The 19,968-nt window shown below is 36.9% G+C and overlaps 1 protein-coding gene across 2 annotated transcripts in view; it reads right to left on the bottom strand.

Moving 5' to 3' along the window:
• Window positions 1-3,101: 3,101 nt before the first annotated feature.
• Window positions 3,102-19,968, bottom strand: part of LOC128024171 (desmoglein-2-like) — a 28,769-nt gene continuing 11,902 nt past the window's right edge. Inside the window, exons 5-14 of one of the 2 annotated variants that reach the window (XM_052610700.1) lie at window positions 17,993-18,153; window positions 16,856-16,990; window positions 16,506-16,688; window positions 12,436-12,698; window positions 12,205-12,347; window positions 11,210-11,419; window positions 10,769-10,990; window positions 7,147-7,286; window positions 5,881-6,180; window positions 3,102-5,328 (exon numbers count right to left, since the gene is read on the bottom strand). In XM_052610700.1, coding sequence (XP_052466660.1) covers window positions 4,510-5,328; window positions 5,881-6,180; window positions 7,147-7,286; window positions 10,769-10,990; window positions 11,210-11,419; window positions 12,205-12,347; window positions 12,436-12,698; window positions 16,506-16,688; window positions 16,856-16,990; window positions 17,993-18,153 — 2,576 coding nt within the window. In that variant the 3' untranslated portion in view covers window positions 3,102-4,509. The remainder of the gene's footprint in view (window positions 5,329-5,880; window positions 6,181-7,146; window positions 7,287-10,768; window positions 10,991-11,209; window positions 11,420-12,204; window positions 12,348-12,435; window positions 12,699-16,505; window positions 16,689-16,855; window positions 16,991-17,992; window positions 18,154-19,968) is intronic. The other variant, XM_052610701.1, reaches the window with a different exon arrangement.

The following is a 19,968-nucleotide window of genomic DNA, read 5'->3' as shown; positions in this document are numbered from 1 at the left end:
CAAACTTTATTCCCAATTGCCCAAGAATACATTCAGATTCAGTTTCATTCGCCGAGTTACTGAGACACAGCCTGCCTAATCTCGAGTGTCTGGAGGAGATTCACTGTGTGATGTTTCTTCAGGACAGTGTAGCCTGTTTGCAGACCACCGGAAGTCTCTCTCGGACAGCAGGGCATCACAGGAGTGTGAGTGAGAGGATCCGCTTCTGAACCCGAGAGCATTATTATTATCAAATCCTGCTCAGTATTAATCTTTCAATACATACATATGAATATACTGTATATTTATGTATTAAGACATTTTTTAACTTTTTAAACGTTTAACTACTGCTTTCAGAAAAATGTATGAAAAATAAAAAGAATAATTTAGTTGTAGGCATATATTATTATCTTAATAATACAGATAAATATATTTTCTAGATGGCATGTTTTATTCCAGATTTTTTCTAAAAGTGTAAACAAATGTTTAATAAAGAAATGGAATACTTAATTGTTTGACGTTATTTGATAAATGCCAATAAGTGAATTTAAAATATCTGAATGATTGTTTGAAAACATGTAAATACTGATTGACTTATTTTGACCTGTGACACAAGCAGAGGTCTGTTTCAGAAAGCAGGTTAGGGGAAAACTCTGAGTATGTTGACCATGTAATGAGGGAAACTCTGGGTTTTCTGTTTCAGAATGCGAGGTTTGTCAAACCAGAGAAAGCAGGGTAAATCAAGCCCGTTTCTGAGGAGAGGCAGTTTGTAGAGAATAAAAATCATTATGTCTATGAACACATAAAACATGGAAACCCAATGTGTGTGTGACATAATATTTGCAGTGTATGACATGATAATTATAGTGTTCAGGTAAATATGAACAAACACACTGTAGCTATATTCAGCAAATAAAAACAAACCCATAATAAACTTAAATCCAAACCCATTATCTTTGAAATACATTAGCAAAATCTAGTGACTTGCATCTGCCTACTTTATTCACTTAACTGGATCGATTTATGAGCCAAGCCCTCTCTGATTATGTATAAAGGGGTCATATGATGCTTTATTAAAGATCATTATTTTGTGTATTTGGTGTAACAGAATATGTTTACATGCTTTAATGCTCTAAAAAACACATTATTTTTCAAATACTGTACATTACTGTAGGTCCTTTATGCCCCGCCTCTCTCAAACACGTCATTTTCTACAAGTCCCTCCTTCTGACAAGAGCATTCTGCTCTGATTGGCCAACTGACCCAGTGCATTGTGATTGGCCAAACACAACAAGCACTCTCGGAAATGTAACACCCCTTTCCATAATCATAGCTTCTTCTTTCAAAATAAATGTAAAGACAGTTAATAATGTTAAATAATGAACCATCAGTTCAAGCTGAAAGAGTAACAGAGTTGAGACAGACACAGTGATGAAGCTTGTATGTGTTTGCAGTTAACAAGCCACGGACGGTTAAGACAGTTGACTCCACTGTGTGCCCCTCTCTCTCTCTCTCTCTCTTTCACAGATACTCACACACACACACACACACACACACATGCACACACACACACACACGCACGCATGTGCAAAACTCCACATTTGAACCCTAACCCTAGCAAATACTTAAACTAATAAACAAACATACTTACAGTTGCAGATTCAGAAGCACCAGATTGTCATAGCAAAGTTAAAATGACCTCCTCTCCTAGGTTCATGAAACGGTTGTCCATTAAATGCATTGCTGTTCTGTTGTGAGTAATCTTAAAGATTCATAAATGCATCTACTTTCGGAAGAACAAATAAAGTGCTTCTGCTTTAACCTAGATACACACAGCATCTCCCTGACATGACTGCTTCAACACTAACTGTGTTACTGAAACACACTTCTTTCTTTATGTCAACATATGGGATGCATTATTAAATAAATATAAATATTTCCACACAGTGACGTAGATGTGTGTGTGGGGGGGGGGGGGGGTGTTTTAGGGGGCGTGTCAGATTTTTAACTTTAATAAAGAATATCTCTTTGGGTTTGAGACTTTAGTCTTTGCAACTTTACAGATCTTCTTTATGCACCAAGAGCTTCTAACACTCCAAAGAAAAAAGGACAAAGTTAAATTGCATCATATGAGCCCTTTAATAAACGCTCACAATAAGTGGATGTGGCATCCCTAAAAATAGCATGCTCTGCAAATCAACTTTCTGTCCATAAACTGAAGAATGACTCTTAAAATCACTTAAAATAGCAGATAACTAGAATATACGGCAGAACTTTGCAATGGTTACGGCACCAATCATCGCCGTTTCGAGTGAGTTCAGTTACATACAGGAAGTGATCATTTAGGGAATTCCCTTCATATTTAAATACGTATCTCCCTTGTGGTGTGTACATGGCCTTTGTCTCTGATACGTTTATATTTTTATATATGGTGACTTTTAATAATAATTCTGGAGGCGATGTGGGTAATTATTCAATGTTATAATACTTACTGGCAGGTTAATGTGCAGAGACAAGACATTTGTAGATCGATTCCCTCCAAACCAAAGGCACGGTCACTTTAGCGAAAATTATACATACTGTTGTATGAACCATTATACTTCAGTTATACAATACAATAAACAGCATAAAAATATTATTTTCAATAGAGAAAACCTGCTTTTTCTGGTCCTTGTGGAAAGGCAGCAGCGTAGCTCAACTGACCATGCAATAGAAGAATGCAAAAAACATTACTACATCAATGCTTGGGGAAAACTACAGTGCAATGGATCATTTATACAGTCTCTGTCACTTTACTGTCATATACAGTTAAATATTTAAGCTACTCCTTTTTCTGTTCATTCTTATTTTGGACAAATGAGTTTGATTCCCATTCATGCATGCCATTGGTAAATGTGTTTAAACCAATAAATAGAGTTCAAATGTGAACTGAAGGATATTTACAGTAGCCTATTAGTTCACCAACAACAGATCATCAAAAGCAGTGATAAAATGTCCATTTTAATCCATATAAAAATTATTAACAATTAGATCAAAATCTTTATTCTATTAACTATTCTGATGCCATTTGTGCAGGAGTAAAGTACATTGTTGAATGATGACCATTACAGCATTTATGTTACAACATATGCTTTTATCCAAAGTAACTTACAAATGAGCAAAAACACCAGCAACTTCAGACTTCATGAAAAATATTTTAAAAGTTTATGCAGTGCCACAATGCCAAATGTGTAAGCCAGAGAAGCACACAGCTAAAGAAGCAATGTAAATGCAAAAGTACAATTTAAATTCTATACATTTTTGATTTATTGCTAATAAGTAATGTTTACTTGTGGTTATGGATCAAGTGCTCATACAAGAGGAGTGTGTGTGAGGTTTGCTGCAGACTCAAAAATCATTCCACCACAGTGGGACAGAGTGAACAGGTTCTACATTTACATTTAGACATTTAGCAGAAGCTTTTATCCAAAGTGACTTACAAATGAGGACAGCGGAAGCAATCAAATTCAAACAAAAGAACAATGATGTGCAAGTGCTATAGCAACTCCCAGTTAGCTTAACGCAGCACACGTAGCAAGGTTGTTGTTTTTTTCATTTTTTATTATATCATAAAAAAAGAAACAGAATTGAAAAAGAATAAAGCAAGCTAATGAGAGAGGCCTTTTTTGCTTTTGTTAATTGTATTATAAATAAAAACAAATCAAATAGATAGAACAAAAAGATGAGAGATGCAAGTGTTAGTTTTTTTCTTCTCTCTAGTATGTGACTTTAAATCTCCTTGTGCGGTTCGCTGACCCGAGAGAGAGCCTGTTGGATAGTGCTCTCAAAATCAGTCCAGAATTCGAGTTGTGAATTTGATGAGGGAAGCTAGAGATGGAGAGAAACCACTGCTGAGGCTTATTTGCGAGCGAGGCCAATTTCTTATTATTTGAACAGGCAGGAATAAAATCCTTATAAATCAAGAGCAAGTGGAGAGGAAATTATCAATCTTAGATTATGGCTTTATAAAAACGCTATCCAGGGATGCACCGATGTCTCAGCCAATAAATCCTCTGCATTATCTGCAATTCAGTCATTTAAATCAGCCATAAACAGGTCCAAATGTGTCAGACTGCAAATGCCTCTAAGGTAGACTAGGGCTGTTGATAATAATGCATTAACGCAATCTTATTTAAAAATAAAGCAAATTCAACACTATTTCAACATCATTTGTAGCCCATCTGGATTGTGAGTCTCTTTCACTTTATTACAAGTTACAGCGCAAAATAAACATGAATGAACATCAGGAGGCTTACTCAAATGTGTCATGTATCATGAAATATCTCAATCAGCATTTGGCTATTTAAAAAAGGGGGCGGAGCTGCTCAATATGTCCCACCATGTCTTCCTGCTTCAATTGAAATTATGTCAACACAGAGAATAACTCTGCACATTTCAAAGCACTTCAGTGGACCTTTAAATATTGGTATCGGCAGACGGCATTCTGAATAATCGGTTATCGGTATCAGCTGAGAAATTTGGCATCGGTGCTTACAGACGCTGAGGAACCCTCATATCCAACGAAGCTAAAACGTCCGTCTCTCTGACCGCTCCTGTCATCATCCCTCTGGACGGATGGATGGATCGCCTAACCTCATGAGACTCCGTAGACTGCATTATTTCAGTGTTTACGATCTGGGTCGCTCCAGAGACACTGCCTTGGGTTTGCGTAGACCCTTTTGTTGGCTGCTTCTCAACCATAACTACACTTTGGTAGTGCTGTGTTTCACGTGTGGTATTTCCATGTTGGGAAGCACCAGAGCCCTTCCGCTCCTCCGCTAACATGTTCTCCTGAAGGCCTAGGACTGGGCTGGGTGTCACCAACATAGTACGCTGGGCATCCACCACATAAATGGGGGTGGTGTGGGCGTAGTACATCCCAGGTTGCTGGACTAACAGGGTTTGGTTAGGAACCACCACCTTCTCCTGGACGTAGACTCCTGCTGAAGACACGCTGCTGGTCTGCTGCGCTCCTGCGGTGTGTATGATGGAGGGTGACTTTGCTTTGTCTAGAAACTGTGAATTAATAATTGTCCTTTGTACGCTGACATCTTCGTGTGTGGTGGTCGGGACTGATTTAGAGGTCACAGGGACGCTCGTGCTGATTTCAGCCTTTATTGTAGAACCACTGCAGATCTCAGCCAGGGTCTTGAACTTCAAGTTAAGGTCATCAAGAAAAGAAAAGTCATTGTCTTCGTGTAGGAGATCGCAGATGTCCTCAAATGAGCCCTTGAATGATTCCTGACCCTCATAGTCATAGACCTTCAGATTGTCTCTCTTATCTTGCTTATTGGCTAAATGACTTGCTTTCTGTAGTAACACAGATATAATGGTGCATTAATTGATTTATAAACCCTTAAGCCGTTCATGTACACCAATGACCCAAAAACACATTTATAAAATGCATAGTTCTGACTAAACATACTTTATTAAAGAATGTTGTGTTATAATGTTTCTTCAAGTTTAAAAACCCTGTGATGTCACATGCTGTGATTTTTCAACTAAAACCATATTGAACTTTTCATTAATGAAGGAATGTAATAATGTTATAACCAAGTTATTACATGTTATTATAAATATTTCCATATTATAAGTTGCTGTATGACCCGAATACAAAATGGAAAAACATTTTTAAATGGTTATCTCTCTAAGACATAAAAAAAGAAAAAAATTACTGAAATAACTGAAAGCTAACCATTTTATAGACATTTTTACATCTCTTCTTACACTTCTCAGAATACACCCAAATACGTTACGAGGGTTAAAGTTTAAAGCAAACCTTTTATTGCACGCCATGCATAAGAATAAATTAACTGTTATTTTGAATTAGGAAGACTTAAGATGTATAAACCTGATACTTACTTGAAAAAAGTAGTTGCCTAAGAAAGCATCAGACAGTGCAAGCCCATCAAAAGTGTAGTCTTCAGATCTGCTGTGTTCATCTTTTCTTTGTCCAAATATGTACTGTCTATCAGTTTGATTCCTGTGGTGATAAGCTGCACTCTCATGCTGGTCATATTGGCAGAAAGAGCTCCAGTGTGAGTTTTCTGCTCCGAATCCACCATCTTTTACTCCACCCCACATGCAAGCCCCTCCTACACCATCCGCATGACTGTTCTTTCTTTTACCCAGCTGCCTTGACATCTGTAAATTAGCAATTGCCTGTGGGACAGAGTACAGCATGTTTTTATCTCAGATTTTTAAGCCAAATTTGTGTTATCTTCACCAAGTAGATAATTTAACTTGATAAGCAAACACAACATAATATATAAGAGGGATAGTTTGACCTATGTGGATTCAAATTACATTCATGATTGGAATTTTTCTAACCTTTTTATACATGAACAGATTTAGATCACCAAAATAAACTGTTTTTATTTAAAAAGTCAATGAACTTAGACATTTCATTAATTATCCTGGAGGTAAATTTTCAATTATCCTTGAATTGAATTGTTACATTTAAAATACATTCTAACTAAAAACCATTTGCATAATTATTATTTGTAGCAATAGCCAAAAATACATTGTATGGATCAAAATGATTGATTTTTTTTTATGCCAAAAATCATTAAGATATTAAGTTAATATCATGTTTCATGAAGATATTTAGCAAATTTTTTTTCTACTTTAAATATATCAAAACGTAGTTTTTGAAGAACTTAATTTTGCCAAATTTAAAGAGGATTTTCCCAATACATAAATAAATTAATAAATAAATATATATATATATATTATATATATTATATATATATATATATATATATATATATATATATATATATATATATATATATATATATATATATTTCACCCTCAGGTTACAGATTTTCAAATAGTTGTATCTCAACCAAATATTGTCCTAATAAACCATACATCAATGAAAACCTTTTTTGTCCAGCTTATACTGTAGGTGACATATAAAGCTCATTTTTGAAAAATATGAACCTTATGACTGGTTTTAATATCCAGGGTCACATGTACAAAACAAGAAACTCAAGAAACTTGTCATTTGGCACCATCATGGCTGCTTGTGACAAAAACTCACAAGTAGAATAACATGAAAGATATAATTTATATTGCCTTTCTCCATTGCGATACTAGTTTGGCATGTTTAACAGTGTCACATACCATGTTACATACCATGTCCTCCCCCTGTCCCTCAGTATTATAAGAGATAAGGTAGTCTTTAGTTTCAAACGGAATAGTCTTGAAATCTCCAAAAGCTTCTACGCCGCCACAGAGACAGAAGAGCAGCAGAAGTGGCACCACTGCAAACATAGTCAACATCAGTCATCAGTGTTCAGCACTTCATCTATTAACATCTTCCACAACTTCATACAATGCATTCATATGGAGCCATGTAACAACAGCAGTCAACAACAAACAAGACAACTACATTAACATGTTCTACACGTATGCATTAGTGTATGTATATGTATACTCTGATTTCAAAATTCAGGGTCTTTACATGGAGGACAAAATTGAATCAGTATTTTGAGCTTATTACTAAAAGCAAATAGTTTCAGATAGCACTAGTCTAAGACTTCAGGAAAAAATAAAATTCTGGTAAAAATATTTCGATAAAATGTTGTAAACATTGAAGTTAAATGAAATATATTTTTGAGAATATATTTAGTTTTAATCTTTAATATATATTTAATAATATATATTTCAAATGTATTTCAGGGTTAAGAAAGTACATTTCCAATCTCACAGTAGCCTACATTTTGTCTAAAATGCAAATGTGGATGGAATAGCCTTTTAGAGATCAGAACGTCTCGGTTATGTAAGTAACCCTCGTTCCCTGAAGGAGGGAACGGAGACGTTACGTCAGAAAGAGACTGACGAATGGGATCTCGCCCGAGAGCCCAGTCATCTTCGAGTGGTTACAAAATGAGCGAATGGTACACAGAGTACCTTTGCATGCGGAATTTGCATCGCGAGCTCTGCCCCGCAGAGCGGGTATATAAGGAGCAGAGTGAGCAATTCGCATTCAAGTCTTCGCTGAGGAGCCGAGCCCAGAGGCGGTGATACACATGAACTCTGAGGTACCCAGCCCTTAGGGTGGAAGTTTCAACGACAGAGCTGGCAAGGTGCTTGCCAAGGGAAAGACACATGCTATGAAGAGACTTACTGTGGACATACACATGTGGGATTGCCCAGAAGGGGAATCACAACACATGGAGGCACCGGGGAGGCGTAGCATCCCTCAGCGGGGGCGGAGTGCGGACACTTGTCTGACTCCAAGTGGCAAAGAGGGCATGAGAAGGCAATGTGTTCTCGAGGGGACTTTGCATGGAAACTAGCAAGGGGAGAGGAGAACAAGAGCAGCGAGCACGTCGCCAATTGTTGTTCATGGCCACTTGGAACCCGGAGGTAGAGGAAACAGCTCTTTTAGTGAAGGTTTGGGTACCACTGGGGCCAGTGGCGGAACAGAAAGAAAACTAGAACAAAGGATTCTCCCCCGGCCCTCCTCCGGGGGAAGGAGTGGTCCTGCTACCATCTCCTGATGAGCTGATGTCTCCAACTCCGTGTCGGCCGTTTCAGGAACACCGCTTTGCCTGACATTAGGCAGGTTTAGGGGCAGAGATGGGGTGCGCCACCCTTCTGCAGCCATCTACTCGCTGCTGCCGGGGTGAAGGCTGCTGCTGTGGCCAAGCGGGAGTGGAGGAGACCGCAGGGGGTACCCTCGGCGACGAGCAGGCTGAGGCGGCTGCACCGGCGGCAGAGTGGAGGGAGCATTGGGCCTCCTGGGCAGGATGTGTCTAATGGCATGAGACTGCTTCTGGGCATCAGAAAACTGCTGAGAAAAACTCTCTACCGCGTCGCCGAAGAGGCCATCCTGGGAGAGCAGGGAGTTGAGGAGCTGAGCCCGATCAGACTCCCTCATGTCTGCCAGGTTCAGCCATAGGTGGTGCACCTGGACCACCAAAGTGGACATGACTTGACCCAAGGAGCACGCAGTGACTTTCGTTGCCCGGAGAGCGAGGTCGGTAGCAGTTCACCCCTCCTGCAAAACCCCTGGGTCAGCACTGCCCCTGTGCAGCTCTTTGAGCAGCTTGGCCTGGTAGGGTGGCCATGGCGTGCAGGGCAGAGGCGGCCTGTCCTGCAGCTCTGTAAGCCTTGGCCATAAGTGCGGATGAGAACTTACAGGCCTTGGAGGGCAGCTTAGGACCACCACACCATGCATAGGCGCTCTGCGGACACAGTTGCATCGCAACAGAACACTCCACTGGAGAGTTCCCAGCATACCCCTTGGCCGCTCCGCCATCGAGGGCAGTGAAGGCGGAGGAAGTACCAGAACGGTTTCGGGCAGTTAAAGGTGCCTTACATGAACTGGTCACTTCCTGATGCACTTCCGGAAAGAAAGGAACCAGTGGGGGGTGCTGGCGATCAGCACGAGCAGCCCCCAGGAACCAATCATCCAGCCTCGAGTGCTCAGGACAGGGTGGAGGATTCTACTCAGGCCCGATGCTCTCAGCTGCCCTGGAAGATTTCAAAATCTGAGAAGAGGAGCTAGAATGGGGTGTGGCAGAGGGGACTCTATACCTTTTAAGGTGATCGAGTCTCGATCTTAATGCCGAGATGGTCATGTCCCCGCAATGAGAAAACGAGCCATCCACAAATGCAGTCTCAGCATGCTGAAAGCCTAGACACGTGACACAGCGATCGTGGCCGTCAAGAGGAGCGATATATCGACCGCACCCAGAAACACACAGGTGAAATGACATCTTTAAAAAGGAGCAAATTTAGCCCATTTGTACCATTGGCTCGTTTTGTAACCACTCAAATGTGATTGGGCACTTGGGCGAGATCCCATTTGTCACTCTCTTTTTGATGTAACGTAGAACATGACCGACTGAAAGTGAACTATATTTACAAATGTTTCATTACTTAAAAACATCCTAAATCTGTAATTGTTTTAAATAACCCGTTTTAAATGAAAAGCGATAGCGTTCAATAGACAGAGATCATAACATTAGCACAGAATCTATATATAATATATATATATATATATATATATATATATATATATATATATATGTGTGTGTGTGTGTGTGTGTGTGTGTGTGTGTGTATTCTTATGTATTTAAAAATATATTTTGAGAAAAAAATACTGTATGGGTAGAGCTGCAACAACTCAATACTCAATAATAATAAAAAATTATCATAAACATAACAGACGATGGTGACTAGTTGAGCACATCAGCCAGTAACACTACTTTAGAGTAGTGAAAAATGCATTTCTAGAAAAACATACATATTTTACATTCATAATGCAAGCATTTCTATATGTGATCCTGACGCACAAAAACAGTCTGAAATCTCTGGCGTATATTTGTAGAAACAGCCAAAAATATATTGTATGGGTCAAAATTATCGATTTTTCTTTTATGACAAAAATCATTAGGATATTTAATAAAGATCATGTTAAGATATTTTGCACATTTCCTACTGTAAATATATCAAAAATGTATTATCATCATATGCATTGCTAAGAACTTCATTTGGATAACTTTAAAGACAATTTTCTCAATATTTAGATTTTTTTTTTACACCCTCAGATTCCAGATTTTCAAATAGTTTTGTATCTCTGCCAAATATTGCCCTATCCTAACAAACCATACATCAATGGAAAGCATATTTATTCAGCTTTCAGAACTTTTCTTGGTTTTGATGTGGTCCAGGGTCACATTTTGTCAAACAGCGCATGCTTAAAGCGAGGGAGAGATTCAGTGTTTTTACTCACAGAGTAGCAGCAGCAGTCCCAGCAGCATCAGAAGAACACCAGATGCTCCAAACGTAGAGACGATTTTTCTGGGCAGGCAAACTTTAGTAGCGTTACACATGCAGACGTTTATCTGAAGTTCCTGACCAGCACAGATCTTCCCCTGCTGGTCCTTCACGTCCACAAACACATTGTACATGCCAGGCCACAGGGTTTGTGGAGATCTGAATATCACGGTAGTGTCTGAAAATATAACGTTAAAGAAGATGACATGATGCTCGATGAATGACCTGTTCAGACCTTTCAATATCGATGTGTCTCAAGTTCCCCAATTCTTTGGAGCAGATGTTGGTAAAAGAAATGACCCCAGAAAACGAAATGAGAGGAATAAAATGGCTTCATCAGTCTATGCCATTCCCACAAGTTTATATAATGTGGCCACAAGAAGTTACAATTAATCACCATTGAGAGGTTCGATGTTCCATTCATTTGTGGTTATGTTGAAAACAAACGGCGAACTATTGGGGAACTGATCTTCGTCCACAGCCGTGACATAAACCACGTGATCCTCATAACACAGTGTTTGAGACTGACGGCTCAGCACAGGACAGTGGTCATTAAAGTCCTCTACTTGAATGGCAATGGTTCCTGTTGCAGTTTTAGACGGAGAATCTGTAACAGAAGTGAGATATTCCTACCTTAACTTTAAATCCAATTGCAACACATACAACTATATATTTTTACAAGTGCTCATAATAATAAACTTTACAAATTCTAATCATCAGTTCTGGGTAGATTACTCTGTTACTGATTACAATAAACATGATGAAACTGTAGTTAGTAACATAATCTGAATTACACCTATGTAGTCTAACTATTTTTTGATTACTTGACTCATTTACACAGACTTCAATGTGATTATTGTAAAGAGAGAGAGAGAGAGAGAGAGAGAGAAAGAGAGAGAGAGAGAGAAATAAAATCTATGTAAGTGTTTTTTTTTGTCATGTAAATAATTGCCTTGAACACATCGGCCAAGCAGAAAAACCTATGAAAAATGTCAAATATCGGCCGATATATCGGCCTTGGCAATATATATCGGTCGACCACTAGTAAATGCCAAAAGACTTCCAGGTTTTAAATATTTTTGTGCAGACTTCTGATATTAATAATTAGTGAAGATATGATGAAGACAAAGTTTTTCATAGCTATGCATTGGCAGTGTTTAGTAACTTGCATAAATATTAGTCTTGTGTAAATAAGAGATTTAAAAGAAAACGAACTGGGGTGAAAATATAAATTATTAATAATTTACTACTGTTGTATAAATAATATGTATCTCATTCTGATTGAGCATTTTAAAATGTAATGTAATCTAACTACAAGTACATTTTTGGAATCTGATTATGTAATTCAGATTAGTACCAGTACTGCATTTCCTAAAATGTAGACTCACTTACCATTAGTGATGCAGATTATTTTAGCATAATATGTGCCATTGATCAGAAACTTGGACTCATAATCTGGTATTTTATTGAGTTTTATGTCACCCGTCAACTCATTTATATTCAGCCAGTTGTCAACATCTTGTCCTTTTGCATACCTAAAAATAAAACAATATGTTATTACAAGATCTGATCAAAACAATATTTTTATTTTACAAAATGTTTGTATAGTTTATATAGTCTTACTTCACGTTTTTAGCAGGTAATAGCGTGTCACTGTCTATAGCTGCGTAATTTGTTATCACTTCTTTTAAAGTAGTTCTGGAGCTTTCTTCGGAGATGGTGATGACTTTGACGGCGGGATTGAAGCGAGGGCCCTCAGGCTGGTTGGTCACCCTGATGTGGATGATGTACATCTGTTTCTCTGTTTTGACTGAAGGGTGATACTCTGCCAGGTTAGTGACAGACACTTCTAGGCGGATTTCCTTCAGCTCTTCATAGTCCAGCTCCTGTAAAAAGAAAACAAAGGGTGAAACACAGGAATGTAGGAGACTTCCTGCTGAACATCTGAAGTATCAAACACACACACACACACACACACACACACACATTTACTCCTGTTCTCTGAGGTCCATTTATAAAGATGTTTACATCATAGGCAGTCATAATTTAGAAATAAATGGTAATTTCTTACCCTTTTTTGGACCTTTTTTTTCAACACTCTATTTAAAGGTGTGTTTTTCTTTTAATCCTTAAATATAAACACACACTGCTATGATTAAGTAACATCTTTGCTTATGAAATAATGATACTATACACTGAACTGAAATTATTTCTGAGACTGATTAATTGTCATATAATAATTAAAAACAATACAAGAAGTTTAGTGTTTGGGTCATTTTGGACCCGATTATATATGGAATACCATTAGTTGTATAAATACTTTTTGTAAAAGGTTACGTTAGTATCAAAAACCTTTGTAAAATATATTTAGGCTTTTCCCCATAACTCACACACTTCTAGGATAAATATTTAGTTGATATACATGACTGATGAACCACTGCAGCATGACAAACTGATGACTTTTATCATCTGTCTATCTATGGTTTATCTATCTATCTATCTATCTATCTATCTATCTATCTATCTATCTATCTATCTATCTATCTATCTATCTATCTATCTATCTATCTATCTATCTATCTACCTATCATTCAAAACTAAAAAAAAATCACATTCACTCATTAATAAGAAGTTGTTGATCAGATACAATATGGTTTTAGATGGTAAATATTAAGTTATGACTGTTTTATAAAATAACAATTCTTGGGGTCCAAGTGAGCCTGTAATGAGAAAATAATACACAGGTTTTGAATACATCATGTGAAAATGAATGAAAAATGTCTGTTCGCAGAATTACATTTTGATTCACTCACACTGCATCAGATATATATATATATATATATATATATATATATATATATATATATATATATATATTTAAAAAATTGCAGTGTTGAGCCTTATACCCAATCACTTGTGTTTCCATTTAACTTGGGAATGCAATGGCCAATCAGAGATGCTTAAATTAGTTAGCGCTGAAAACTCCAGAGTTGTTGTTGAGTGTGCCAGCTCACTGCTTGAATTATTTGCGCTTGTGAATTCCCTCATCATAAACCACACAGTGCAGACACGATGTAAATCAAATATTAATTTCATAGCTTCAGTGATTACAAGGTCTAGACTAGACTAGACTAATGCCATGGACTGACATGTTTGTGAAGCCAGAGCCAGAATATATAAAAACCGTTTCCCAAAACGCAAACACACACAAAAAAAGTTTATTACAGCGTTATTACAATATCAAAAGCAATCGATTTTTCTCAGAATAATTGCAGTCATATTAGTTGCTGCTTTTAAATGTATAATTAGATACAATTTTAAACTATCATTTAAAGACTGAATCTGTCAACCATTATCGGCAGCATTTTAAGTATTTTGACTTACTGAAGTAATTGGTTAAATTTCAGTATTTGACACTAAAGACAACACAGATACAATTATTAAGGTGGTGATAAAAACGGCCTTCTCAAATGTACAAAATGCAAAAAACTAAAACAAACAAACAAAAAGCCCTTTAATGGAAAAGTACATTTCTGACCATTCTGAACACACATGGCCCAGACAGATTTAAAATTAACTGAATGAATTAACTTTCATAATTAAAAATCCAAAAATCCAAAATGTCAAAAGTAAAAAAAAAAAGTCAATGGCTAACGTCAACTATTTGGATACTAACATTAATCAAAATATATTCTTTAGTGTTCATCAAACTCATAGGTTTAAAACAAGTGGAGGGTGAGAAAATGTAATTTCGCTTTAACTCCTGTGAAGGTGATGTTGTTTCCCTCAAATGAACACAGACAATCTTTAAATTAAAAATCAGGGTAGTGTTTCATGCTTGGTCAGATACCCGTAGAGTTCTTTCAGTGTCTGGTACACAGCTGTGATAAAGATGCTGTGAATCCCCTCTCTATGCAGAATAGTCAACACAGTAGCATTAGATATTTCTGATCAGGGAAGCAAAACGACATGACAGAATGTGCCCAGTATGCATGGAGTACCACAGCAGGTTCCTCCCCAAGTTTCTCTGAAGCAGATTTATTTTGGCTGGAACAAGACCAGCGTCCTCAGCTTGCAGAGATTGTTGTCCAGTGACTGAACCTTTGCCAGCAGAGTATTTGGACCCATAAACATATATTTGAAGTATTGCACAAGCTGAGTAACTGGCACTGAGAAAAATGCTTACGGATTTAAATATGGAGGTATTTTAATTATAAACACTCTTTATCTAATTTTAGAAAACGGCAGCTAAAGTTAATTTTCAAAAATATTTCTGACCATTTCAGTCTGATTTTAAGATTCTGAGCATCCAATTTGTAAATGGGTCCAGGTGTGCATTGCAGACAATAAATCAGATATTAAATTGAAAGAGACGTACTTTAGTTTCTACACACATGCAATAAAAAAAATCAACAATTGTCTTTTCTCATAAGATCTGTTACTCTTTTCCCTTGAACTGTCTCAAGCTGAATAATGAACAACATTGTTTCCTTTTGTAGAGCTTTATTACTTCTGAATTGAACTAGTAGCCTTAATCACATACGTGCAAATGACAAATAACAAGATGAAGAAATAAAAGATAAAAAAGAGAATTAATGAGAAAACACAGAGAGTGCAAAAAAAATGAAGTACTTAAAGGTCCAATGATGTGGATTATTTTCTTTTTTTGCAAGGTTTTTTTTTTATGTTTCCTGAGGTGTACTTATATTGTTAGTAAGACTTTTACATTTAAAATTTAGCAATAAAAGGCATTTTTATATCCTGATTTTAGTCCAATGGCTTGAATGCTCTGTTTGAAGGGGCGTGTCTGCTGTGAGACTCTGTTGTGATTGGCTGACTTCTTTGCATTCAAAATGCACATTACATCTGAAATCCCTCTCAAATACTTTTACTATGTTCTTTTTACTATTACCGCTGTCGGGGTTAACAAATTGTGGAAGTGTTGATTACAGCATTATTTTTTCGATCTTTCCCATCACATGAAAGGCTGCAGTGATGAACATTGAGTAGACAGAGTCTGTTTATCGCGTGAATGCAGTGATCTCGTCATTGCAACGCGTTTTCTCTCACAAAATGCTTTCACCACAACTAACAGCAAACACAATATCGACATGAATACAGTAAGAGCTTTGTTGTGCAGCATAACAGCGTCATTGATTATAACGGCAGTTTGGGCAAGTGTGCAAGTAAAAGTCTGTTTGTGACGCCTGTGATGACATTGCGACTGAATTAAATGTAAATGTCTGGCGGGCAAAGCAGAGAAAGGAGGGGTAACCTTTCCCCCTATGACATCATAAGAAGATTTCAGATCTGCCGTCTGAGCTCTCGTTTTCTCAAAGGCAGAGCAGGACACCCAGAGCTTGGTTTATTAACAAAAACAATCTCAATGATACTAATATAACACTTTTTTATTTTACTTTTTACTCTCTCTTGTTCTCACACAGTGTAAATCGTGTGTGTTAATAGGAAAACAACTTTCTGCTATGAACATACTGCACAGTTTTTTTTTATCTGTCAGAATGTAATGCAGGATTAGCAAAGACGCTGTTGAAGGATATTGCTGTCAGTCTGTTGAAGGTTATTGAAAGATGGTGCAGCTGAGACTACAGTCAGCCTGACAGCAGGTGTGCAAGAGAAAACAAAGCACTGTTTGTAAAGGCGAAAGCGAAGAAATGACAGACTGATCGGTCTACCTTTTTGAGAATCAGGATGCCTTCATTGGTCTTGTTGTCTGTGCTTATGGAGAAATAACCAGCTTCGTTTCCTGACTCGATTGTAAAGATGGCCAGCCGATTTTCAGGATATAGATCATCGTCCTCCACTGGAATTCTCACCACTTCCACATTTCGAGTGTTTTCCTCCACACTGTACTCATGCTAAACCAAACAAAGCGATTTCAAACTTAATTGACTATTTTCTTACAAAACATTTCATATCCATTAAATGTGTAATATCAAATATAATACACGTGTTTTACAAATATGTACATAAAATGTTCCCAACAACTCATAATAAACTATAAATGAATATTTTTAAGTCTTACAGAGTTTTCCTTCAAAGTAGGGATGTTGTCATTGACATCAAGAATCTCGATAATCGCTGTCCCTGTCCCTGTATTTCCATTCGCAGCTCCGTTCATATCAGTCCCTTTAATAATCAACGTGTATGTGTCATGTTTCTGTGATGAGAAAAGCACAAATCAGTCACAGGTGGAAGTAAATCTGCAGTACAGTTAGGATTGGTAACACTTTAATTCAGAGACCAGTTCTAACTTTTGTTTACAATACTAGCATATTGGCTATTTATTAGTACTAATAAAATGCATATTAACGCATTCTGTATAACCATATTTTAGATCTGTAACACTACCCAGTACCTAAACTAAACAGCTACCTTACTATTAATAAGCAGCATATTATGAGTTTATTGAAGCTAAAGTTAAATCAAAGTTAAGTTTTTCAATGGAGGAAAGCGGGTGTTTGTGTTCAAAGGTTCAGAAGACGTGAAATAAAGTGCGCGCATCTGTAATCCCTCACACGGCTACAGGGGGTGAACAAAATGACGTACACACTTTATTTCACATCTTTTGAACTGTTTACAACAAACTCTCACTTACTTCCATTGGAGTCAAACTACTGGAGGCAAACTAATTTTGCATTTCCTGACAAAATCAATCAATCAATCAGTCAATCAATCAATCAGTCAATCAGTCAAGTCTGTGGTAAAATGATCCAGAAAAAGAGAAGAAATCAGTGTCCAGAATGTCAGAAAATGGGAATTTTTCAATCTTTTATCGTGCATTTCTTGAAAGAATGAATAAATAAAAAATAGGGCTGAAATTAATATAACACTTATTCACCATTAACTTTGACTTTTCAATAAATACATTCCTAATTGGCTGCTTATTCATAGTTCTTATGGTAGTTGTTACGTTTAGGTACTGTGTAGGATTAGGGATATACAATAAAGTAATGTAGAATAAGCCATTAATATGTGCTTATTTAGTACTAATAATAAATAATGCTTGATAATAAGCAACTAGTGTCGAGACCCTAAAATAAAGTGTTACGAAATAAACTATAAAACAAAAATGAGTCTGTACATTAAGTGATTCAAGCTATGTTAATTACAAATTGCAAATGCAGCATCAATTTAAAGGTGAATTTATTAAACCGCATACCTCTCTGTCGAGCATGTCGTACATGACGTATATCCCACCGGTCTCTCGATCGATGTAGAACATGTCTTCGGGATCCTGTTTAACAATGCTGTAGGCAATTTTTGAATGCAGAGTTTCTTCCTGATCTGCATCTGTTGCTGTGATCTTCATTGCAAACGTGTCTGAAAAATTAAGGACGACATATCTCAAATACAAACACACTTCATGAAACATTTAACTGTAGGCTATTCAATACATAAATTACAAAAGCTTGTTGGAAAAACACGTCTCTACATGCAAAACTCAAACAATAACTAATATTTATGCCTTTTCACATAAATTATGATAACAGGAGAGATTATTATTGGTTTATTTCATTGCACAATGCTATGTTTGGACCTCAAAACACTTATACTTCAGTGCGTGGTTTTAATACACTTTGACATCACATAAACAGCTCCATTTGTCTGTTTTTTTGTCTGTATTAATCTTGCTCTTCTTGTTCATCCGCACTGATGTGGAACGCTCAGGTACAAGTCACAATAAAAGAGCTTGTCAAAGACTTGTCAAAGCAAGCTAAAGTGGCATGTTTGCTTTAGCAAAGCGCTTTTATCTCGTTTGTTTTTAATTAACATTACTTTTAGTGTAGATGTATTATTTTCAGATGCAACAGACCATTAACCTTCAAGTGCCACTCACCTAACATTTAATTTTCCAAAGAGCCTCAACACATCAACAAAATCGCTGGTGCATTAGTTTCATCTGTTTGAGATCAAACTGAACATGCCTTTGGCACCACTGACTAGACACTAGACTTAACATGCAACTTAAAGCAAAACATTGTACATTTTAGCACTCTCGCAGTTAATAAACAGAACTGCTTGCATTGCTAAGTATTTTAAAACAGAAAACCATTATTTTAAATGGCTATAATATATATATATTTTTTTGCTTTGTTTTTTTTTGGTCAAATACATGCAGCCTTGATGAACAAAAGATTCATCTGTAAAACACATTAAAAATCTTACTGATACCAGACTTTTAAACAGCAGTGTAAAATGTGTACATTTTCATGCATGTCAGGTCACATACTGTATTGTACTGTCTCTTTGATTTTTTTAGACTATATTTATACACACACATTGCCATATGAAATCCTTTAAGTTAACTCACTTGTCCAGTGAAAAAGCACAGGGGACAAATTTACATTTTATTAAAAGTGCTCCACATTTCTACACTCATAAGACACGGTGAAAAGACCACTACACACTAAATCTGTGACTGACAAAACATATTAAAATATAATGAAATATTTATAATTGATATGTTGCTTGCAAAATAATTATTTCAGTAGACTTGAGTTCCTAATATGCTGTTTGTTTTGACACATCAGCGCTTGCACGCAGCACTAACCTGCGATCAGATTTCAACAGGACGGTCGCTGGTTTCGTGACTGCATGCATCATGCAATATGTAATCTATTACTGTGCGGAAAGAAAATAATGTGTGGAGCAACTGCAGCTTAAATATAGGTCTATTTTAATCTGAGCCCAAACATGACTAGGAAACTGCACATAATAACTGAACTTCAGATATGATCCGTGTACGTCTTGTAAATGTACTGTACGTATGTGTTTCTCAAGGATGGGTTTTTAGAGCTAAATAGTGAAATCCTTTTTTTAAGTAGTGGTTAATTGACAGAACTGTAAACTATTGCAATGTAGTCAAATGCATTATAGACCACTTCTCAACGTGGTTTAAAGTGTTGGACCCTTGATTCAACCAGACTGGATCAAGCAGTGAATTGGAATGCTCTTATACGCTCTGCTTATGCATCCGTTGTGAAAAGAGCGTTAGAATGAAAGTGCCATCGGAGCATGAAAATGTGGGCTTTATCTGTGTGACTGTCCTTACATGCCCAAAGCATGACGATTCCTGCCTTTACAACCTCGAACATCAGTTATTCATTGTTTTGTAAATACATGTTTATAAATGCA

Source organism: Carassius gibelio, chromosome A2 (genome assembly GCF_023724105.1).
Source record: "Carassius gibelio isolate Cgi1373 ecotype wild population from Czech Republic chromosome A2, carGib1.2-hapl.c, whole genome shotgun sequence".
In the NCBI taxonomy this organism is placed as follows: domain Eukaryota; kingdom Metazoa; phylum Chordata; class Actinopteri; order Cypriniformes; family Cyprinidae; genus Carassius; species Carassius gibelio.
This window is presented reverse-complemented; position numbering and strand designations above follow the sequence as displayed.